Genomic DNA, 24,867 nt, shown 5'->3' on the forward strand with positions numbered 1-24,867 from the left:
TACATGCGTATAAGCAGCAGACAAGATGGTACAATTTGAGCTAATAGATCCAATGCAGTGGATCAGATCTAAGCTCTGCAGTCCTGTCGTATCCAGTTGTGAATTGGTGGTGAAAAAGTAAGCAACCAACAGGAGAAGGGGCACAGTAGACATTCCCATTATCAAAGAAGGAGGGTAGTCATTACATCAGTGCAAAAGACAACAATGAAGCATTTGCATCCATCTTCAGCCAAGTGATTGATCCCATCTCAGTCTGTTCCTGTGATTTGATTTATTGTCACGTGTGCAGTGAGAAACTTTGTTTGCAAGCGGTACAGGCAGATTCTTGTAAGCAAGGACAAACAGATAATAGGGTGAAAAGAACTTGGACAGAGTGAGACATGCAGGTTACACTGCACAGAACGTGTGCAAAGCAAGATCAACATTATTAGAAGTTCGAGAGTCCATCAGTCTGATTACAGCAGGGAAGAAGCTGTTCTTGGACCTGTTGGTGCATGTGTTCAAGCTTCTGTATCTTCTGCCTGACTGAAGAGGTTGTAGGAGAGTATTACTGGGGTGGGAGGCATCTTTGATGGGGCTGGCAGCCTTTCTGTGGCAATGAGAGGTGTAAATGGAGTCTACGGATGGAGGATTCTCTGATAGTATGGGCTGTGCACACCAACTTTTCTAGTTTCTTATAGTCCTGGGCAGAGCAGTTGCTGTATCAAGCCATTATGCGCCCAGATAGTATGCTTTCTGTGGTGCATCTGTAACAGGTATGGTGAGTGTCTTTACAGACATGGCAGATTTCCTAAGCCGGCTGAGGAAGAAGAGGCATTGTTGTGTCTTCTTGACCATTGCATCTATGTGGGAATTCCAGGACAGGTTGTTGATTATCGTCACTCCTAGGAACTTGATGCTCTCAGCTCTCTCAACCTCTGCTCTGTTGATGTAGATGAGGGCATGGTGGGCACCACTCCAAAATCCAGTTATCAGCCAGTTCATTTCACTCCTTATGGTATTAGAAATGGCTGAGCACACCGGATGCACTGGCCCAGACAAACTCCCAGCTGTAATACTGATTATGACCTAGAACTAGCTGTACCTCTAGTCAACCTATTCCAGTACAGGTACAACATTGGTATCTACCCCAAAAAAGTACAAGTTACCCGGGCATGTTCCGTCTACAAAATGCAGAAAGTTTAATCTGACCAATTACCACTCTATCAGTCTACTGTCAACTGTCGGCAAAGTAATGGATAGTATTACATACAGTGATATCAACCCTGGCATCAAACTTCCCCCACACCACCCCCCCCCCCAACTCCATAAAGCTGAAGTCATTTGGGATTAGGGGAGACATCTTCGCATGCCAAAGTCATATCGAGCATGAGGAAGATAGATGTAGATTGTTGGAGGCTATTCATCGTACCCTGAGAACATTTCCTCAGAATTTCCTCAGGGAACTCCCAGCCATCTTCATAGATGATCTTCCTTCATCATAAGGTCAGATATAAAGACGTTCATGGATGATTGCACGATATTCAGCACAATTCATGACTTCTCCAATTCTAACTGTGTCCATATGTAGCAAGACCTGGACAACATCTAGGCTTGGGTTGATATATAATAATAGTATTCGCACTATATAGGTGCCAGACAATGACCATCTCCAACAAAGGAGAATCTAACCATTGCCCTTTGACATTTAATGGCACGTCCTTCACTCAATCATCATGATTAACTTTGTGGGGCTTACCATCGAGGAAAAATGATCTAATCCAGCCGTATTAATACTGGGGCTACAAAAGTAGGTCAGTCTGATAACAGAGATAACAAAGTGTGGAGCTGGATGAACGCAGCAGGCCAAGCAGCATCTTAGGAGCTCAAAAGCTGACGTTTCGGGCCGAGACTCTTCATCAGAAACCTTTTCTGGGCCCAGAAACCATAACCACTCTTGCCTACATCAAAGACATTTCCAAAATGACTGCCAGACTACTCGGACCTCGTGGCATCAGGGTAGCCCACAAACCCACCAACACACTAAAACAGCAGCTAATGAACTTAAAAGACCCTATACAGACAACAAGCAAAACGAACGTCATCTACAAAATACCTTGCAAGAACTGTGACAAACACAACATTGGACAAACAGGCAGAAAGCTAGCCACCAGGATACATGAACATCAACTAGCCACAAAAAGACATAACCCACTATCACTAGTATCCTTACATACAGATGAGAAAGGACACCACTTTGATTGGGACAACACATCCATCCTAGGACAAGCCAAACAGAGACGCGCACGAGAATTCCTAGAAGCACGGCATTCCAACCAGAACTCCATCAACAAACACATTGATTTGGAGCCAATCTACCATCCTCTGAGAAAAAGAACAGGAAATGACATCACCAATGCAGGAGATGACATCACCAACCCAAGGAAACTTAAACAGATAAATAGAAAGTGGGACATAACACCAGCGCTTCATTGGAGGCTCACTGATGATGTTACCTAGAATGGTAACGAAGCGTCTGAAAACTAGCCTTCCAGCTCAGTGAGCAAACTCACATCTAGACATGTTAGGTAGCTTGAGAGTCGGTAGGCTCGAAATAGATATCGGTTTCCAGGTGGATGCCAGAGATGGAGACAGAGAGGTCTAGGAAGGAGAGAGAGGTATCAAAGATGGTCCAGGTGAACTTAAAGTTGGGGTGGAAAGTGTTGGTGAAGTGGATGAGCTGTTCGAGCTCCTCATGGGAGCACAAGGCGGTGCTGAAACAGTCATCAATGTAACGGAGGAAGAGTGGGAGATAGGGCCAGTGTTGCTTTGGAAGATAAATTGTTCTACATATCCTACAAAAAATGCAGGCATAGCTTGGGCCCATGTGTGTACCCACGCCCACCCCCTATCCTCTGGAAGAAGTGGGAGGAATTGAAAAATAAGTTGTTGAGGGTGAGGACGAGTTCGGATAAGCAGATGAGGGTGTCAGTGGAGGGGGACTGGTCGGGCCTGCTGGACAGAAGGTAGAGGCAGGCCTTTAGGCCGTCTGCATGGGCAATGCAAGTGTACAGGGACTGGAAGTCCATGGTAAAGATGAGATGTTGGGCACCAAGGAATCAGAAGCTTTGGAGGAGATGGAGGGCGTGGATGGTGTCACGGATGTAGGTGGGCAGTTCCTGGACCAAGGGGGAGAACATGGAGTCAAGACAGGTGGAGATGAGTTCGGTGGGGCAGGAGCAGGCAGAGACAATGGGTCGACCAGGTCAGTCAATTTTGTGGATATTGCGAAGGAGATAGAAGTGGGCGGTGCGGGCTTGGGGAACTATGACGTTGGAGGCTGTGGGTGGGAGGTCACCTGAGGTGATGAGGTTGTGGATGGCCTGGGAGATGATGGTTTGGTGGTCAGGGGTGGGATCGTGATCAAGGGGGCGGTAGGAGGAGGTGTCAGAGAGTTGGTGTCTGGCTTCGCCGATGTAGAGGTCTGTGCGCCATACCACAACTGCGCCTCCCTTGTCCATGGGTTTTATGTTGTGGTTAAGGTTGGAGTGGAGGGAGCGGAGGGCTGCATGTTCTGTGGGGAAGAGGTTGGAGTACGTGAGAGGGGTGGAGAGTTTGAGGTGATTGATGTTTCAACGGCAGTTTGAGATGAAGCAGTCGAGGAAGGGTAGGAGGCCTTGGGGTGGTGCCCAGGAGGAGGATGTGTGTTGGAGGCGGGAGAAGGGGTCAGTAGAGGTAGGGGTTAGGCTTACAATTAAAGGAATAAGCGCGGAGCAGAGGCAGCAGAAATACTGTTCAGCGCCCAAACATGAATTGTATTTGTTGATGTGTGGGTGTAGGGGGACAAAGGTGAGTCCTTTACTGAGGACTGACCGTTCGTCCTCAGAAAGGAGGAGGCCTGGGGGGATGTTGAAGACTCTGTAGGGCAACTTCCCATCCACAGTGGTCAAAAACGCCCTGGACCGTGTCTCTTGCATTTCCTGCAACTCATCCCTCACACCCTGCCCCCGCAATAACAACCAAAACAGAATCCCCCTCGTCCTCATGTACCACCCCACCAACCTCCGGATCCAACACATCATCCTCCGACACTTCCACCATCTGCAATCTGACCTCACCACCAAAGATATTCCCCCCCCACCCGACCCTTATCTGCTTTCCGGAGGGACCACTCTCTCCGCGACTCCCTTGTCAGCTCTACACTCCCCTCCAGCTCCACCGTCCCCAGAACTTTTCTCTGCAACCACAGCAAGTGCTACACCTGCCCCTACACCTCCCTCACCCCCATCCCAGGCCCTAAGAAAACCTTCCACATCAAACAGATGTTCACCTACACATCTGCTAATGTGGTATACTGTATCCGCTGTTTCCGTTATGGCCTCCTCTACATCGGGGAAACCAAGTGGAGGTTTGGGGACGTTTTGCGGAACACCTATGCTCGGTTCGCAACAAAGAACTACAACTTCCAGTCGCGAACAATTTCGACTCACCGCCCCCCCCCCCCCCATCCCTTGGACGATAGGTCCATCCTGAGCCCCCTGCGGTGCCACAATGATACCATCTGAAGACTGCACCTCATATTCTGCTTGGGAACCCTGAAGCCCAATGGTATCAATGTGGACTTCACAAGCTTCAAAATCTCCCCTCCCCCTACCGCTTCCCAAAACCAGCCCAGCTTGTCCCTACCTCCCTAACCTGTCCTTCCTCCCACCTATCCCCTCCTCCCACCTCAGGTCCCACCCCCATCTCCTGCCCACTAACCTCATCCCGCCTCCTTGACCTGCCTGTCCTCCCTGTACCGACCTATCCCCTCCCTACTCCCCACCTATATTCACCTTTACTGTCTCCAATCCTGCCTCTTTGACTTTCTGTCTCCTCTTCACCTATCTTCTCCTCTATCCATCTTCTATCTGCTTCCCCTTCTCCCTATTTATTTCAGAATCCCCTTGCCCTCCCCCATTTCTGAAGAAGACTCTCGACCCAAAACATCAGCCTTCCTGCTCCTCTGATGCTGCTTGGCCTACTGTGTTCATCCAGCTCTGCGCCTTGTTATCGCAGATAGAGATTGATGTGTTTGACCTTGTAGCTATAACGGACATGTAGGTGTAAAGTGACAAAAGCGGTCAACTAAATATTCCACAGTATAGCTTCTAGAAGAGTTAGATACATTGAAAAGGAAGTGGTATGGCTTTGATAATAAATGAGAAGGTAAAGACAATAGTGAGAAAATACCTTTACACAGAAAGTCAGGATGTTGAATGAGGATCGGTGGTACGAAGAAATAACGATGGTCAAGAAATATAAAAACAGATTTAAAGGAAATTCACAGGTACATAAAAAAGGCAGACATTGGTAAAATAAAAACAAAACAGAAATTGCTGGGGAAGATCAGCAAGTCTGACAGCATCTGTGGAGAGAAAACAGAGTTGATGTTTAAAGTCCTGTGACTCTTCTTTTGAGATGGAAACATTAACTCTATTTCTTTCTCCACAGATATTGCCCTGTCTGCTGAGTTACTTGAGTAATTTTTGTTTCTTATTTCAGATTTCTACCATCCACAACATTTTGTTTTCATTAGTGGTTACTTAAGTCAAGACTCTTTCTTCAAGTTCATCATCATTCTCCTATATGCTTGATCTTTGAAGTCCTCAACTGAGTCTTCTACAGAAGAACTGGTCTTTGATATCACTCTCCAGTGATATGGCGCCAGAATTGCCCTTTTTCCTCCATCTTACTGATGTCCAATCATGTCTAGTACAGATAGAATGCACATGCAAACGCCAATTCTTTGCTATTATCAAATGAGCACACAGTGTCAGTGTTGGAGCTTGTGGCTGTGAGTGCCAGAGCGAGTGACAATGCTTCATCACCAATGGTATGGTTTCCTTGTCCTTCTTCTGGGTATCACTGTTGCTGGGAAACTGACAGTTCTTGGATGGCTGAAAGCAGAAATTCAGAAGGGAAAGCCAGGATCAGAGAAAGAGCAGGTTTGGAAAGGGTCACAACCATAAGCAGCTTGTACATCAAATATTGTAGAAAGAGGATAAGGCAGTAATTAAGAGGGAGCCTAAGACAGAAACATACTGTTATCTGGGATGACCAAAAATCCTTACCACTTTTACCACCTGCCAGTGGTGTACATTGGAAGAATTTGCAGTTGAAACTCAACGTGTGTGATACATTATGTGTGAACCTGCCTTCCACAGCCACCAAAATCCTAGAACGGGGCTTAAATCCAGAGCTTCTGGCTCAGAGGCAGGCTAGCCAACCTCTGTGCCTCGTATCTCTTATAATTTTTGAATAATATTGAACTTAGTATTCATTACTTAGAGAATGTTTCTCATTTACATTTTGTTTTTATTAAAGCACATTGTTATTTTCCGACAAATAGATTATGAGAAAGAAGGTGGAGAGGAAGAAGATGGAGCAAAAGAAAGTGTTCCCACTTTACCGATCTTGTTAGTGAAGAAAGTATTTACATCAGCCTATACACTGCATGAAGGACCCAAATCCATACGTGAAGAGAAAACACTGAGAAATTGTAGTAAGCAGAGTAAGCCTAATGACCAATGTGACTAATTACAGATAAATATTGGCGAGATTAGATATGAGATCAGATATTGAAATAAATAGTAGATGCAGGATTCTGGTTTATGCCTTATCTACTATTTTTCCTTCCCTATCTCTCCCTTGTTTTTTAAGACACTCGTTAAAATCTACTTCTTTGAACACAAATTTGGCCAGCTGTCTGTAAACCTGCTTATTTGGCTCAGTGGCAAATTTTACCCATGAACACTTCTGTGAAGCACTTTAGTTGGGTGGTCCATTTTGTTAAAGGTACTATACAAATACAAGTTATCAGTTAATATTAGGTGTAAGGCTCCATATCGGCAACTTTAATCTTTGTTAACCATTACAAAATTCTGAACAAGGATCACTAGATTCAGAACGTTAACTCTGTTTATGTCTCTACAGATGCTGCCAGACCAGCTGAGTTTCTCCAGCGCTTTTGTTTCTGTTATAAGATTCAGTATCTGGCTTCGCTCATATTTTGCACATCAGTCACAGTAAACACAGAAGTGACGCATATCTACAGAACTTCACTGATTGATTTTGGATGTCTTGAGTTTGAATGTGTCTTCAGTTCAAATACAAGAAACTTGCTTTAAGTTTAAGCTGCCTCCAATTTACTGGAATATGCAAATCTGTCTATTTCAAATGTTCTCACTGGTTACTAAATATGATGCGACCACAGAACCACATGCTATCCTCTGTCTGAAAAAGTAGAAATCAGTTTTTGCCTCGTTGTGTAACACTGACCCCCGTGGGGTCGTTTCAAATCCCAAGTATGTAGGTTTATATTAGCTGGGAGGTTAAAACATTTAAGGTCTGAAGTAGAACTCCAACTCGCCTCTAACACGTCAAGTTCCAGTTTAAGTGGACATGGAATGAGGAGCATGAGGCCCACCAATAATCAGGATTGGTCAGTTGTTGAAACCTTTTAAGGAGGTTGTATGCCTTCATCTGAACAGTGGTTAAGATTTTGTTCACACTGGATGGCCAGGGTTCCCTAGCCTCAGAAAACCCAGCAGGCAAAAGGATGCAAAAAGGACTGGATCATTAATATTAGCGCATTTAGTCATTCAGTACTGAAAACGTGAGTATTGCTTTAAGAAAAGTTGCATTGTATTGAAGCTGAGTTGAAACCGACTGTGAGACTGCTTGCAAAATTCTAAACAACAATGTCCAATGTTTGATGAGATTCAATGATTTTGTTACATTTACTAAATAATTGTGAGTATACTAGGAATTATGCAGACAACTGGATCAAAATTGTCAGTCTGGCTCATAATGTGGCACATTTGCATGTGCTGGAAGCTACATCCATTAAAACACAGATCCCTCTTCTTTGCAAACAAAAGAAAAATACACATGCTGCACTTGTTGCAACTCAATAAAATAGGCATTCCTTCTCTGGTTCATTCCTCAGGGCTGTGCCTTGACCAATCAGAGTCAATCTACTTGTTTTAAATTTAAACAAAGCTTGGCAGTTAAATGTCAGTCATCATTTAACTGATACATGCTGCATGGCCTTTACAAATCAGAATCTACTAGCCAACAATTAGCACTGTCTCCGCAGACATTATGAAGATGTTGTTCATCTTTGTATTCTTCTTAATTTTTCTGATGAATACAGTATGAAAAGTTCCCACAAAAATTGTGTCTTTCTTGCACAGCATGTTCATTTATAGCACTACTTGAGTCAGCTGGAGCAGGGCTGTTTTATCTTCACCAAGCAAGCTCTACCTGTAAAGCGCCTGCAATCTGTCTGCTGACCCCAGTGCTGCCAGACACTTTTAATACAATATCCATCCTGCAATCTTTCCCAAAAACCATGGGTTTTATCCCCTGTCCACTAGTTTACTCTCCAGTAATCTGTCACTTCTGCTGTTTTCTTGCTCTGAACATATAATCACGTAAACATCAGGGCTTTACTTTCATCTCCTACCTCTTCAGTTATTCTGAGGAACCTTGTGATTGCAATCCCATAACTCTTGTTAGAGGAGAACATATTGGAAATCTTGTGACCATACAGCCATGACAGCTCTGACACTCTCTATATTTGAATAATAAATTAGTTGGCATAGTGCCTATTGCAGAATGAAGCCCCAAAAATCAGCACGCTCATCTAGAACCAAATCTAGAAACAAAAATAATACTAGAGTGTAACTTCAAGTCGCAATGCCTATTATTATCATACATAATTGTATCTTTCCTCCTTAACAGAAACCTTTCCACAATCTGTATTCATGGGCTCATTTAATTGGCAGTAAAGGAATCAAAATGGTTTTTGTTTCGCAGCTTGTAATACTTGATTTACATTTACATTGCAAATATGTATTAAATGTAATAAGTCTTGTCAACTTTCTGCAGATCTACACAACAGTTGGAACGATCTCCTTAATCTATGGGCTAGAACCTACAGATTGCAGCCATTGTGGAAGATTAGAAACTACTTTGGAGAAAAAGTTGCATTTTATTTTGCTGTGATGGAACTCCTTTTACTACAGTTAATTTTACCTGCGTCCATTGGTTTGGTTGTTTTCATGTTTGGCCTTTATCGCAGGTAACGCAATTCACATGTTCATTTTCTAACAGCAATTTGTGATAATGGTCAAAAACACAGGTAGCGTTAGTGGAGCTTTAATTTGTGCCCGAAGCTCATACTACCCAACTCAATGGTGACCCGTCCCAATGCCAAATCCCTAAGGACCATCTAGTAACCCCAACATGTATGTGCTGCTTGTGCCTGAGCTGGTGCTTGCAATAAATGTTATTGATTGATGCTGCTTTGTCAGAACTGGCAGTGGTATATCTGTTTCTTCTATGAAAGAGACGAAAGAATCAGTTACAAGAGGAAGACAACATTTGTCTATAGTCTATAGCATCCTCTAATAATAGCTGTATGGTAGAACAGAAAAAAAAATCAGGACAAAATGAGTACACATGACAAAAAGCAGTTTATTAATCATGGGTCACTTTCATATAGATCGTAATAGTCAGATTCATAGAGGTAGCCACAAGGAAGATTTCATAGCGTATATCTGGGACAGTTTTCTATTATCATATGTTGTGGATCCAACGAGGAATCAGGCTATTTTAGACATGGTGATGGGTAAAGAGGCAGATTTATTAATAATTTCAGAGTAAAAGATGTCAAAAAAACAGTGACAGTTTCTCATCTGCACACAATCACCCTCACCCTGGCATCACAAACCCTCTGTGATGCCTAAACCCTTGCTCGGGACATGTTCCCCATCTGCACCAACAGTAATAGCTGAGTTAATGACTTTCGTCTTTGTCAATACATGCACCTCTCTCATTCCATAAGGAAAACAGCCCACAAGAGGCCCGAAAGAGTCAAGTCAGGTGGTGGGCTGTTTGTCTTCAACTCCTTCCCCTTATGAGGAGAGGGCCCTGACTCTGATCACCCTAAGCACTGCCCAAAGCCGTTTTTCTTGTTTTGGATGCTCCTTGGTTAACTGTGCTTGGACCTTTTGAGTGTGGTTTCTTTCCTTTTGCTGAGGACTGCTGACAACCATGATAAGCTTCCAGGCTTTGTATCTCTGCTAAACAGCAGAGCAAGACAAGGAAAGGCAGGGAGGCTGTGATCACCCAGGTAGGCTCAGACTGAGTGAGCATAATGACAGCAAGCAATGAGCCCAAAGATGCAGCCTGGTCCGGAACATGAGCTGGGTACATATCCCTGAAAGCACAGTGACCTCACTGCAGCATTACATTGACAGTTATCAGTGCAGCATGAGGGGCAGCATTGAAGCAAAGAAGCATCCTGTAATTGGACTGCAGATGTGCCATGAGGGTTGTTTGAGGCTGTCATTTGTCAGATGCCAAAATCTGTGGCCAGTTCCCATGCAGAGTGGCCTGAGGTGCTGGTGCCCACTATCCAACGTGGAGGAGTTCAGAGCTAGTGATAAACTAAACTCACCTGATGCCATGGCAAGAATTCTTGATGGCTAGCTCCTTTGATGAGATGTGAAGCTGAATATTAATGAGGTGAATTGTGTCATTAATAAGGCATTTGACAAGTTGTAATCCTCCTTAGTTGGCACCTCACCGCTATTGCTAATGAGAAATTCGTCATTCCACATGACAAATGCATAATATATCCGGCGAGATGCTCGCAGCATCAAGATAGGCTTCTTATCCCATGCTACCAACAAATCGATTATAGCTCTCTTTGCTCCAACTCCTATAAAAGTCTACCCTATATATATAAACAGATAGAAGGATCGTAAAACAATAATCGAACTAAAGTCTCTATCTGTTTCCCTAACTGTTTTTTATGAAGACTCACATCCAGATAAATCACACCCCGTGCTCAAATCCTTAACCTACAACATAACTGATCAATTTAAGAGGTGCTTATTATCTTGAAATAATGGCAGACACTCCCAAGTTCCAGTACCTGATTCATAGGACTGGATTTTCTGTGGAGTGGCTGTCACACTCAGATTGCCACTCTGCTCCTTTTTACTTGATGAACAAGATTCACATTTCTGAGAGGAAATTCCAATCAGGGCTCTTTCAGAAATGCAAAGCCATACAGTACATCTGACAGGTCAGGTGGTTGACAGTGAACAACAGTGACCTTACAGTTAGCTTACAGGGGCATATAAACAGATTAGCCAGATGGGCAGGTCAGTGGCAGATTGATCAGTGAAAGGTGACACACTTTGGAAATGAAACAAGACAAAGGAGTACTCAGTAAATGGCAGAGCACCTTGGGTGACACAATGATTTATTGGTTAGCACTGCTGCCTTGCAGTGCCAGGGTCCTGGGTTTGATTCCACCCTCGGGCGACTGCCTGTGTGGAGTTTGCACATTCTTCATGTGTCAGTGTGTGGGTTTCCACCAGGTGCTCCAGTTTCCTCCACAGTCCAAAGATGTGCAGGTTAGGTGGATTGGTTATGCTAAATTGCCCACAGTGACCACGGATGTGTAGTTTAGGTGCATAATCCTTGGAAAATGCAGGGTTACAGGGATAGGGTGGGGGAATGGTCTGGGTGGGATGCTCTTTACAGGGTCAAAGTTATCTTGTTGGGCCGAATGGCCTGTTTCCACACTGATGGGATTCTATAATTTGCTAGAAAGCTCAGAGGAACAGAGAGATATAGGAGTGCTTGCCCACAAATCCCTGAAGGTGGCAGCATAGATAAAGGCATATGGGATACTTGTCTTTACGAGTCGTGACATAGATTATCAGAGCCGGAAGGCCATGTTGGAGCTGTACAGAGCCTGGCTGAGGCCACAGTTTGGGTACTGTGTGGAGTTCTCATCACTAAACTATAGAATGGATGTGATTGCACTGGACAGGGTACAGAGGAGATTCACCAGGATGTTGCCTGGATTGAACAGCTTAGCCGTGATGAGAGGCTGGATAAGCCTGGGCTGTTTTCTTGGAGTAGAGAAGATTGAGGGGGTCCTGATAGAGGTGTATAAGGTTATGGGGGTTGTGGACAGGGTCAGCAAAAAGCTGCTGTTTCCCCTCGTTGAAGTGTCAGTAATAAGGTACCAAACTTTTCAGATGGAAAGCAGAAGGTTTTGAGGGGATTTGAGGATTTTTTTTCACCCAGTGGGTGAAATGCAGTGCCCAGGAGAGTGGTTGAGATGTGTAACTTCACAACTTCTAAAAAATACTTGGTTGAGCAATTGAAATGTTAAAACATTCAAGGCCCCACCCCTGTGCTGGAAAGTGAGACCAGTGTAAATTTAGTATAGTTTTGGCAGTACAGACTAAATAGGCCGAAGGGCCTCTTCTGTACTATTTGATTGCATGATTCTAGGTCCCTAGCGGTGCGGAACAATCAGGGGAAAGCAAATTTCACACTTGCTGCATCCTGTAACCTAAATCTAACATCGTAGGCAGCACTCTGACAGCTCCTGAGGTCAGACCAAGGTGCCAGGTGCTGAAGGATTGTGTACCAGATGAGTAGGGCATCAGATGGGTCGGGTGGCAGGATGTAAGGGGAGAACAGGTCAGTTAAGCAGGGTTAAGAAAGGGTCATTTATGGCAGATGGAAGATATTGAATACAACACGGGTGGGCCAGTGTCTGGCCTTGTGGAAAAGAGCGTTTGAATTGAGTCACTGGATTAGGGAGAATGACGGGTGAGTGTTTGGGGAGATGGGGTTTAGTGCTATGTTCAACAGTAGTGGGACAGTGTTTTGTGTCCTATTTGGGGAAAGTGGTTGACATGTCAGATGTTGTGAGGAGGGAGGATGTTGAATTTAGCTGCAATGGTGGGGGTTGGAGTGCTTTGGAGTCCTGGGGGAAGTGCAGTGCATAGGGGTGGGGAGTTGGGATGGCGAGAAGGTATAGGGCCCAGTCTTGGGGGGAAAGGACAGTGTCAGGCTAGGATCTGTGTTTGTATGAATGGAGTTTGGGGGAGGTATGGTTCAGGGTGTATGTGGCAAGTTGAGTAATTTCTCAGGAATTAGACTGGATTTTTACTTGTCTCATTTTTCCTGAGTAACTATTTACTTAAATGCAGCAGAACCTTCTGAATTCTTCAACTTAAATGGATACTTTGGAGGCTTCCAAAAATAGAGGATATGCATATTGGAATCTTCAATTTCCCAGACAATGCCTTAAAGTGTGCTATGTTGAGCGTTTTGCAGTGTCCCCATGTAGAACTCTCATCTACCCCGCAGAAACAGTTTTCTCACTATCAAAATGTCTAGGCTACAATGAGCAAATAACACAAATGTTACAGGCTTGCTGAATAGCACTAGTAGAGCCATACAGTCTGTTCTGCATTCTGTGAAGTAATTGAATTTCCAGGTTGTGTTACAGTTAATTAACTACATTACTTCTATAGCTGTAGCAGTAAGTAAAACATGCTCAGGTAAATAAGATTACTACATCATCACTTAAAACACAATGCTCAGTGTGAATGAATATTTCACCAATGTTCACATAATACTTATTTCTCTTTCCAGTGTATTATGTTACAATGCCCATAAAGACATGAACTCATTCTTATTTGGATATAATTGTAGCATCATCTGTTCAACTCCAAATATAGCCTCAGAAGTGGCAGATAAGGCATTGGATCCAATCAGGTAAATGCTTACTCAGGAATATATTCCAAATTATTTTTATATCCTACTGTAAAATATTGTTGTAACATGTAGTGTGAAAATATTTCTAATGAAATCTCATAAAACAAGATCATGCTCAGAGCTTAGTAAAGTTCCAAAACAGGGTTAGCATGGGCTTGCATTATGTCAAACAGGATCAGAAGAGGACTTGTGGTCAACAGTTCCAGGAGGAATTTGAGGCTGTCCCCGATAAAAAATGTGAGTTACATTGCAAGTCATAATGTAAAAGAATGAATTTGAATAAAACCACCGTTGTGGAGCATGTATAAATCTTTTCTTCGAAATAATTTCAGAGCCCAATAGGAATGAAACCACAATATGCCCCAGTTTGGATTTTTAAATGCTTCTCTTTAGAAACAAAGTAGAGAATGACTTCATTTGTATTTTTCCAATCTCAAACTGTTAATTTTGTGATGAATTGTAAACATATTTATTGTGGACCATGTCCATAAGATACCATTCTTTTCTAATCTCATTTTACTTTAACATCTCAAAAGCGGAGAAATACACATTGAGTTTCATTTAGTTGAAAACAACTAGACTTCATAATTGAAACAACACATGCTTAATATTGACGTTTCAATCTCAAGCAGAGAAATTAAGTTGGTAGAATTGATTGCATATACATGTACTTACTTCTTGTTCTATGTTTTACAGTGATGTAGACTTCTGTATGTGTTTTCCCCCCTGAAAGTGTGTGCATAAGAAATAGGGAAGTGATTTGAATACAGTTAGTGTGTTGGAACATTTATAATAAACATTCACTCAGATGTTAGTTCATCACCACTATTTTGTGAAAGTGAATGTTGGGTCTTTGCATTTTAAATCGTGTTTTAGTTGTACGATAAAGCTACCTTTGCATTTCTGTGATGTCTGAATATCAAATGCCAGTTTATATTGATTTCATGAAGTTTGTATCATTCAAACATGTGAGGTCTGATTACACGCGCTGTTATTTTGAATAGCTTTTGAGAAAAAAATGGTACTTGATCAAATTTTGAGTACACTTCAGGAACATGTTGAATATTCTGGCCATTATATTATAAGCCAGAATATGGTAGAGTCTGAAGGAATAGGATAGAAGATGGGAGAGAGAGTTGATGGTACTGAAAAATTGGGAAGGAAAGCGGAGCGAGGTAGCGTGCCTCTTGCCTTCCAATGCCATGGCATTTTGCTAGTGGCAGGTAAGCTGGTGGATGGCCCTCATGCCCAGAAGCCTGACTTAAGTGGCCACTTAGGGGCTGCTTCCTGCCACTGCTGGGATTTTACCAGAAACAGGTATAACCCTTCTTGTCTGTTTGGAGCCTGCCACTTGAACCATAGTGGCCTCCCTGTGGGGTTGGTGTACTCTGATCAATCAAGTTGTGGTCCATCAAGGAACCCCACCCCACAGGGAAATAGCGACCTTGCAGCAATGCCCATCGCTCTTTGCCAGAGTTTTACCTGGCTCTGATGACCGTGATTCCATTTAACTATGTTTGAAAGTGTGTCTGTGTCATCTGCCTGTGTGTTAGTGAAAATTTAACTTGATCCCTGAGAGTAAAAGTTGAAATAATAGGAGAAAAATTTACAGTGATATTGCAAGCATCTGTTTTTTGTGTTATAAAATTTTGTTCTTTTACTTGGGAATCTTACAGATTAGACACTTAATTTGTCAGTCACTTTTTTTGGCTGTCCATTGAAATGAAAATAAAATCAGTATTCATTGTTTGGAGCAAAATTTAACAAAGTTACTTATACCTCAACTGCTTCACGTGGTTAAACAAAGATTGTCTTACTATTAATTAGGTTTTAATTGCAAACCTGAAGTTCTGTCTACATTCAATCTGAAATGGTGTTCTCGAACTGGATTTTATCAATCAAATTTTTCTCCCCACCTTTCCTGAAGGCACCTGATTTAAAATGTCCCTGTAACATGTCCAAGTGGCTACTCAAAGCTGAGCCTAAACAATGAATGCCATTCAGCTATTTGTGCTATTATACACGCTATTTGCTATTCTATGAAGCACTTTATCCTTTATATCAGAGTCATTGCCTATTGTGCTTAGAGTGACTTTTTCTCTGATACAGAAACTGTAAAATGTATTACATATGAACATACTTCCAATATATGTCACAAGTAGCACATACCCCTTAAGTAAAAATCTTAACTGTTTTCATCCTCAGAGTTATTATTAACGTCCTCTTCTCCCTTCTACATTTGCTCAACCTGATCCAAAATTGCAAAAGCACTAAGCTCTTTTAAATAAAAGAAGCAGAAACTAAATTCTACAGATATTTCTCCTGGAGTGTCACAGGCTTATAGTGGCTTATAAAATCATGAGGGACATGGGTAGGATGAATTGCCAAAGTCTTTTCCCTGGGATAGGGGAGTCCAAAACTAGAGGGTATAGGTTTAAGGTGAGAGGAGAAATATTTAAAAGGGACCTGAGGGCAACTTTTTGACTCAGAGGTGCATGTGTGGAATGAGCTGCCAGAGGAAGTGGTGGAGGCTGGCACAATAACAATATTTAAAGGGCTTGTGGATGGGTACATGAATAGGAAAAGTGTAGAGGGATATGGGCCAAATGCTGGCAAATGGGACTACTGTATTTAGGATATTTGGTTGGCATGGATGAGTTGGACCAAAGGGTCTGTTTCCATGCTGTACAATTGTATGACTCTATAAGAATTAGAAATTGCCATTATTTGGATTAATTTAGGTTTTCATTCATTAGAGTCATCCACTTGCAATTCTAACTTTTGAGCTCTATTACATTGTATTTTTCTTTGAGATAGTTCAAATGTCTCTTAAAATAAAACCCACAGATGCAAAATGCAAAGGCCAGTTTTGACCCAGGGAATGTCTTCCTTAAGGTGCTGAGCATAAGCAAGGTGACAAACAGCTGGAGGTTTAATGTGATCCGTGGAGGTGATTCAAAACTTCCTCCATTTGGTTGGCACATGTGATAGTCAATCAAATGAGAGGGAACAGACACTGAGGGACTTACCATCTCACATTCCTGTTTGCTTGCCAGTCACATATCCATTGTCAATATGCTGAGGATTGCTATTGTCAAGAAACAGAACTGGACCAGTTGTGCTAATCTGGCTACAAAAGCAGATCAGATGGTAGGAATCCTGCAGTGAGTAACTCACTTCCTGCCCCCTTAAACCTGTCCAATATCTGCAAAAGTTTGACAGAAGAGTATCACATGCCTGGATGAATGCAGTCGCAATAACTTTTTGCATCATCCAAGACAAAACTTCTGCCTGCATTAGAACCACATCCATAAACATTCACTCCACCTAAAATATGTGTAGTAGTAGTTTGCACCATCTACAAGATGTACTGCAGAAATTCAGTAAAGCCCCTTACACAATACCTCCCAAAACTGTTACCCCTTTAATCTAGAAGAACAAGGGCTGCAGAATTGTGGAAACACCGTCCATCTGCAAGTTTATGTCCAAGCCACTCAGCGTTCTTAGGAAAATCAGTCACCATTCCTTTAGTGTTATTGTGTCAAAATCCTGGAACTCCCACCGTAACAGCATTGTCGATGTAAGTACACCAAATGGTCTGCAGCAGATTTAGAAAATATGTGTAATAAATGCCAGCCTTCCCAGCAAAGCCCACATCCCCCGACTGAATAATAAAAAGATCAGATGGGGTAAAACTGTAATCCTAATGTGAGTTCCTTTTCTCTTCAACAAAGTTATTGAAGCAGAGATAGCCTTCTGCAGTTTATTTATGAGAAGCCAGTTGGCTGCAATCCTTGAAGAAGGATCACTGGACTCAAAACGTTAACCTTACTTCCTCTCCATGGATGCTGCCAGACTCACTGAGTCTCTCCTGGAATTTCTGTGTTTGTTCCAGAACTTTAGCATCCAAAGTTCTTTGATTTATTATAGTATTAATGTTGTCTTCTCTTTACTTTGATAATTCCTCTGAATTGTCCTGATGAGTGTCAGGTGAATAGTTTTGACAAAATGTGTCGCGCTTTTAGCAACACTCAAGCATTCACGTTATCATATCCACTGTATACAGGAGAGAAAAAAAGTCTTCTCTTATATTTCTTTATTTCAGAGGCATCTGTGACAATGTTGCTCAAAGGAGAAGGAATATTGAACACATTCTGAATAAGACTTGTACCACTGAAGCCCACAATGATTGCGTTTTTCAGTAAGTGTGGAATTCCTAACAGATCAGTTCAATAAAAAGCATTCCATGGGTCATAATTGTAATGCTGTCAACATTAATTTTACCAATTTTTCTCAGTCATCTAAAAAGGGCGTTGATTTAACTGCACTAATGTCTTCTGTATTGTGGTCATACCTGCACCAACTGAGGTTACCATGAAAGTCTCAATCTCACCTCTTGCTGGAGGTGGTGTAACTGTCAAGCTAAACTCACTACCAGCTGTCTCTCTGTCTCTCTCTCTCTGTCTGTCTCATGAGAGAGCAGCCTTCTGGTCCTCTGTTACTATAGGGATTTTACGTTTACAATTTTAATAATGCAGCCTTCATGCAATTACGCTCTATCATAATTGGCCTGGGACAAATTAAGTGTATGAAGAAGGCAAGAAGGACCAATGCATTGTATTTTCCACCTCATTTTCACATGGTGCAGCTGATTCACGCAATTAAACTCATCACCCTGGACCATTCTCAATTCAGAGCCAGGTAGTCTTATTGGCCCGGCAGACGGATGTCTGAAAGGCTCTTATGAAATTTTAAAAGCATTGGAATGTACACAGGGCAGAAAGAAACTATAAAAGGCAAATGAAAGTATGATTCATCACATTTTAACACAATATACTTCAAATTTCTGTCTTCAACATAACCCTAATTTTTTATAATTCACCATTCAATCTGCTTGTCCAGCAATTCACATTTTTTTTCTACATAAGTTGTTTTCATATTGTTGTCACAGCATAAACAGCAACTTTAGCTTTGAAAATTGGATGAATTACACTTCCATTTGCTGTTTACAGTTTACTTTTGTGTAATTCACATGTCTAAGATTATTAACTTTCTAAAAAGGTTTTCATAAGCACCCTGCTGTTTTTGAGGCAAAAAAATTGAAAAGAGCACTTGAAATTCCCCTCTAAAACCAGTCGGCTATGAAACAATTGACAAGAAAGTATTTGCTGTCCTTGTTCAGCAGTATACAGCAGTTGTCCATATTAAGTGAGCATCTTGTAGATACAGACCTGTTATGCACTTCAAGAATAGTTGGTTAGGCTTCAGAAGAACTCAGAAAACTGAAGAGCATCCCTTGTGAACATGCCACTCAGTTCTGCTGAATTGTCATCATTTGAATATGAGAGTAGAACGCTGAATCTGATGTTAGGACCCTATTACCCGTGTTTAGGCACCAGGTGTCCTGTAGGAGATGCCTGAATAGCAAGAATATTTTGTGACAGGCATTCTTCAGCCACCCATTCAAGTATACCTAATGTTGATAGCTCCATTAATTGATCATACTTAAATAAGGCCCAGATTTAAAGTAGAGCTGGATGAACACAGCAGGCCAAGCAGCATCATAGGTGCAGGAAAGCTAACATTTTGGGCCGAGAACCTTAATCAGAAATGGGGGAGGGGAAGGGGGGTTCTGAAATAAATAGGGAGAGAGGGGAAGATGGATAGAGGAGAAGATAGGTGGAGAGGAGACAGACAGGTCAAAGAGGCGGGGATGGAGCTAGTAAAGGTGAGTGTAGTTGGGGAGGCAGGGAGGAGATAGGTCAGTCCATGGAGGATGGACAGGTCAAGGGGGTGGGATGAGGTTAGTAGCTAGGAAATAGGGGTGCAGCTTGAGGTGGGAGGAGGGCATAGGTGAGAGGAAGAACAGGTTAGGAGGTGGTGACGAGCTGGGCTGGTTTTGGGATGCAGTTGGGAAGGGGAGATTTTGAAGCTTGTGAAATCCACATTGATACCATTGGGCTGCAGATTTCCCAAGTGGAATATGAGTTGCTGTTCCTGCGACCTTCGGGTGGCATCGTTGTGGCACTGCAGGAGGCCCAGGATGGACATGTCGTCTGAGGAATGGGAGGGGGAGTTAAAATGTTCGTGAGTGGGAGGTGAAGTTGTTGATTGCGAACTGAGCGTAGGTATTCTGCAAAGCGGTCCCAAGCCTCTGCTTGGTTTTCCTGATGTAGAGGAGGCCACAACGGGTACCACGGATGCTGTATACCATATTGGCAAATGTGCAGGTGAACATCTGCTGGATGTGGAAAGTCTTCTTGGGGCCTGGAATGGGGGTGAGGGAGGAGGTGTAGGGACAGGTGTAGTACTTCCTGCAGTTGTAGGGGAAAGTGCCAGGTGTGGTGGGGTTGGAGGGGAGTGTGAAGCGGACAAGGGAGTCATGGAGAGACCCTTTGGAAAGCAGACAAGGGTGGGGTTGGTGGTGGGGTCAGATTGCAGATGACCGAAGTGTTGGAGGATGATCCGTTGGATCCGGAGCATGGTGGGGTGGTAAGTGAGGACGAGGGGGATTCTTTTTTGGTTGTTATTGCGGGGATGGGGTATGAGGGATGAATCGTGGGAAATGCGGGAGACACGGTCGAGGGTATTCTTGACCACTGTGGCGGGGGGGGGGGGGGTTGTTGCAGTCCTTACAGTTCTTATTATCCCAGATTTAAAGTGGCTAGACTGTACACTCCAGAGACTTTCTACTTATATCCGGCAGGTGTTAAAGGTTACATCTGAAATTCCTCCAGATGCCAACTGGATTTCCTTAACCTCAGAATTGTTCCACCACTGCAGACAAAATAAATAACCTTTTTTATTCACTGCTTCAGGAACCTAAGGTCAATAGTGAAACAAGTAAAATGTACAGTTTATCTCGAATCAGGGATAAGCGGGACTGTGGAGTAATCAGATAAGCCATGAATTTATTGAATGGTGGAACAGGCTGGAGAGGCAGAACAGCTTACCACTCTATTTAATTTGCATGGCATGTTGTTTTAATGTGCCAAATATTTTTGTTACACATTCTATTGTTTCTTACTTTTTCTGTTTTCTTCTTAGGGTCCCTTCAGATGATACTGTTGAATTTCTCAAGTCCTCCTTTGACAATGCTGCTACACCAATATTTGGGTTTTTTATCTGCATTTGGGGTAAAGATCTTTTTAAAATTACAATAAAGTACAGTTGTGGGGAGAAAATATCCAGACCATACATCATACCTGCAGGAAGATAAAAATATTTGAAGTATTCTTTGTGCAATGCATAAATTCCATCTGTAGGGAACAGTAAACACCACTGAAACACACTTTGTTCTTAACTTGATGAACTACACATAAGCGTACAAAATTGGAACAGAAGTAGATCATTTGACTGTTTGAGCCAGATCCATCATTCAGTGAGGCCATGGCTGATCTGTTTGTGTTTCAAATTCCACATTCCTACCTATCTCCAATAACTCTTGATTGCCCTACCCATTAAGGATCTATCCATCTCTGTCTTAAATATATTCAACGGCAGAGAGTTCAAAACAACACCACACTGAGAGAAAATTTTCACTCATTAGCGCCCTGAATGGGTAATGCCCAATGTCAAAACTGTGTACCCTGACTCTGGACTGACTCACAAGAGGAACTTTCCTTTCCACATGTATCTTGACAAGACCATTCAGAATCTTATACACATCAGTCAAATCACCCCTCATGCTTCTGAACTACAATGAAAATAAACCCAGCCTGTCTAGCCTCTCCTCATAAGACAATCCATTCTTTCTGGGTATCGATCTAGTAAAATTCCACTGAATGTCGACCTATGCATTTGCTTCCTGATTTAATGAAGGAAACGAAAAACTCTGCACCGTGGTTGTGATGTGGTCTCGCTAATGCCCTATATAACCAGAGCATATCACCCTTACTTCTATGTTCAATTCGTCCTGTCATAAAAGATAGAATTCAATTAGCTTACGTACTAGATTACATACTACAGACATTCTATGCTAGTCTTTATAGATATTTTCTAATCAACCTGTTAAGAGATATCACACAACTCTGGAGAAAGTGAAACTTGAAACCAGGCCTCCTGGCCCAGAGGTAGGCATGCTACCACTGCACTACAAGAACCCTTGGCTGTTCTTTTATATTCTGACCAATTATCTGACCTGTCACTTGTCTTTGTAGTTAAGTTTGTTTCTTTCAGTTTAATGTTTTCCCTAATTTCTCTAGTTAACCACATGCCGGTGGATCCTCCCTTTAGAATCTTTGTTTATAACAGGAATATACTCACGCTGAATTCTGTCTGTCACTGTGCCTCTGTTGATCTATTGTACGTCAACTGTCTCAGACCTCCTGGCCACATAATTGCATTTATTTAGGTTTAAAGTACCAGTCATAGATCATTCCTTTCCCTTTCAAACTGAATGTAAAGTTCAATTGTGTCGTGAGACCTAGGGATATCCCTGAGATTGCTAATGAATCCCGTCACATCACACAATACAAAGTCTAATATAATCTGTATCTGGTCAGTTCCAGAATGCACTGTTCTGAGAAACTATCTGGAAAGCACTTTATGAGCTCCTCATCCAGACTACTACTGCCAATCTGTTTTTTTCCAATAGATTAAAGTTGCCATCCCTTCATTACAAAGATCAAATAATTCGTCCCGCGTGCTTTGTTCCAGATTACGGTCACTATTAAAGGGACAGTAGATCTCTCCAACTAATGACTTCTTCCCCTTACTATTCTTCATCCCCACCTAAGTCAACTCTATCTTCTAATCTCCTGAACCTAGGTCATCCCTGAATATACACAAATGCCATCCTTAATATTAACAATGATCTTCCTCCACTTCACATAATTTCTTACTTTTTTTGAGCCTGCTCCTGTCACTGCTTTCAAGGACACACTCTCTCCTGTTCATCTAGGTGATGCTGATTGCCTGTCTTGGGGTCCTTCTCTTGCCTGCCCTGCAGATGGTACTGACTGCCTGTCCCCTGCTGTGGACTGAGCGCCCTTGCCTTCCTCAGCATTATCGACAGTGGGGTTGCTACCCTACTCCACCTCCTGAATAGTATACTTTGAGACATACAAATAAATATCCATTACAGTTCATTGCAGTGGAGATTATGTAGGCTCCTCACTGCATCTTCTTATTCATTTCAAAGCTTTGTAAATTGCACATTGCTAGGCAATTACTTCAGGCTCACACTGAAAGACAATTTCATTTCGAAGTATTAGAAGACAGTTTTACTGAAACAGAAATGCTGAATAAGTTACACTAGTTTGCTTACATGTTGCTTAAAAATTGCTGCAAAATAATTTCGGGTCCAAACCTTCTGTGACTCATTTCAGAATCCTTGAAGTATGGCTCTAATGAAACATTACCTGTTCAGTAAGCTCAATCAGTCTCCCTTTACTGTTTCATGTGAACTCATCAGAATACAGAAGAGAACAAAATTTCCTAGAAAGCCAAAGCTCCTTGTGTAGCTTCCTGTGATTCTAAAGATATATTTTCACTATAAAAAGAAAGAAATAGGTTCTCAGCATCGACAGGTGAGAATTAAACTTTTTGGGTGAATTCGAAACAACTGTTATTTTTTAAAATGTATGCCCAAAAACTAATATTCCAATCACGTGAGATATCTCCCTCAGATATCTATCTGTACTGTCTTTATTATTCCCTCTGTATCTGCTAGGCCATTGTTAGTTCACCTAATCCTAACCGTAAGTTATCATCTTTTGATAAATTGGTTAAAACAAAGGCGTCTGTGTACTTTAATGCTTCGATATCTGAAATGTCTTCTGGGAATTGTGACAATCTCAAAAATATTAATAAAACTTAAATTTAGAAATTTTGTGTAATTGAGTAATAAGTCCTCTGAACTTATCTCTTTCTGAGGAATCCATGTTCTTCAATCTCTGTTCATGTCTTACCTTCCTTTGAACAAATCAAAATTTTCTGCAATATATCAAATTTCAAGATCTCTGTGGTAAAGTATAGAGCGAACAACATGAATATAGTGGCTGGAAGTTCTCCCCCGACCCCTACCAAACCTAGGAGCACTTGTAATGGTGGGTCCAGACTTTCCATCCTTACAGAGGCAGGTTCACCTAGATTTTCACCACTGCCTCCAGAGAAACAATTTGTTACTTCCAGCCAGGACTGTTAGTTTCAGTGAACTTGCATCTATAAATTCAGAGTTTACTCTGCTTTGATTTGAAGCCTATTTCCAAATCCCTGGTAATTTCTCTAATGACTGCTGAAAATGCAAAGCTCTACATTTAATTGTGTAATTTAGTGGAACAGAAAATGGCCCTCAGGGGCACAATTTGGCTGTGTTTCCAGGATGCTGTTGTGTAATCTGTAACAAGCAAACAGGCAGCTTCATCCCAAGCATCTCTCAACACCATGCGTGAAGTGTGCTTACTAGATTATACATAAGAGCATTACAACTTGCTTATTGTCATATTTTTGCCCATTATCTAATCTTGGCTTTTCACTGATAGCCAGATAGAGTTTAGCAAAATAACGTAGAAAATGATAGACTTGAACAGCTGTGTTTTACTGTTTGACAAACTGAATCCTGTACTAGGCAAAATTCCGTGGATGCTGGAAATCTGCTAGAAACACAGAGAATGTTGGAGTAACTCAACAGGCCTGGCAGCATCTGTGGAGAGAGAAACAGAATTAACATTTCAAGTCCAGTGTGAGACTTTTCATACCCAACACGAAATATATTAACTCTTTCTCTCTCCACAGATGTTGCCAGACCTGCTGAATTTCTCCAGCGCTTTCTGTGTTTGTGCTAGTAGCCTGCACTATGTATATCACACCACTGTTGTTTTAAAAATTCTAAGCTGGACGAGTAATGTCATGGTTTCATTTCCAGGTACGATATTTTTGGAAAAGTGGAAAACGAAGAATGCAGAACTAATATACGAATGGGATATTGAAAATTATGAAAACGATGAACTAGTCAGGCCTCAGTTTTATAGAACAAAACGAGTACGTCTTTTCATGTGTCTACACAAGTATTGGGAGCATACCTTCAGCTGTTTTGAGGCAGTTTTGTACAGTGGCTCAGAAGAAGGTCAGGACTCATTTGGTTGTAACCATTGGTCTCTTCCATTCTGGCTGCGTGGGAAATGTTTTTTAAGTGGATTGATGATACCATGACTGGGAAAACCCATACTTGCCCACCACATATGTAGTGGTAAGCCCGGCAATCTGCAGCTTGCTGCTCAAGATGCATCTGTTGCAAATTGA

The 24,867-nt window shown here is 42.1% G+C and overlaps 1 protein-coding gene across 4 annotated transcripts in view; it reads left to right on the top strand.

Moving 5' to 3' along the window:
* Positions 1-24,867, top strand: part of LOC125453094 (anoctamin-7-like) — a 78,622-nt gene that overhangs the window by 15,809 nt on the left and 37,946 nt on the right. Inside the window, exons 6-11 of one of the 4 annotated variants that reach the window (XM_048532191.2) lie at positions 6,371-6,532; positions 8,914-9,106; positions 13,501-13,623; positions 17,729-17,824; positions 20,671-20,759; positions 24,491-24,606. In XM_048532191.2, coding sequence (XP_048388148.1) covers positions 6,371-6,532; positions 8,914-9,106; positions 13,501-13,623; positions 17,729-17,824; positions 20,671-20,759; positions 24,491-24,606 — 779 coding nt within the window. The remainder of the gene's footprint in view (positions 1-6,370; positions 6,533-8,913; positions 9,107-13,500; positions 13,624-17,728; positions 17,825-20,670; positions 20,760-24,490; positions 24,607-24,867) is intronic. The other 3 variants (XM_048532193.2, XM_048532192.2, XM_048532194.2) reach the window with 3 other exon arrangements.

Source organism: Stegostoma tigrinum, chromosome 6, assembly GCF_030684315.1.
Source record: "Stegostoma tigrinum isolate sSteTig4 chromosome 6, sSteTig4.hap1, whole genome shotgun sequence".
Classification (NCBI taxonomy): Eukaryota; Metazoa; Chordata; class Chondrichthyes; order Orectolobiformes; family Stegostomatidae; genus Stegostoma; species Stegostoma tigrinum.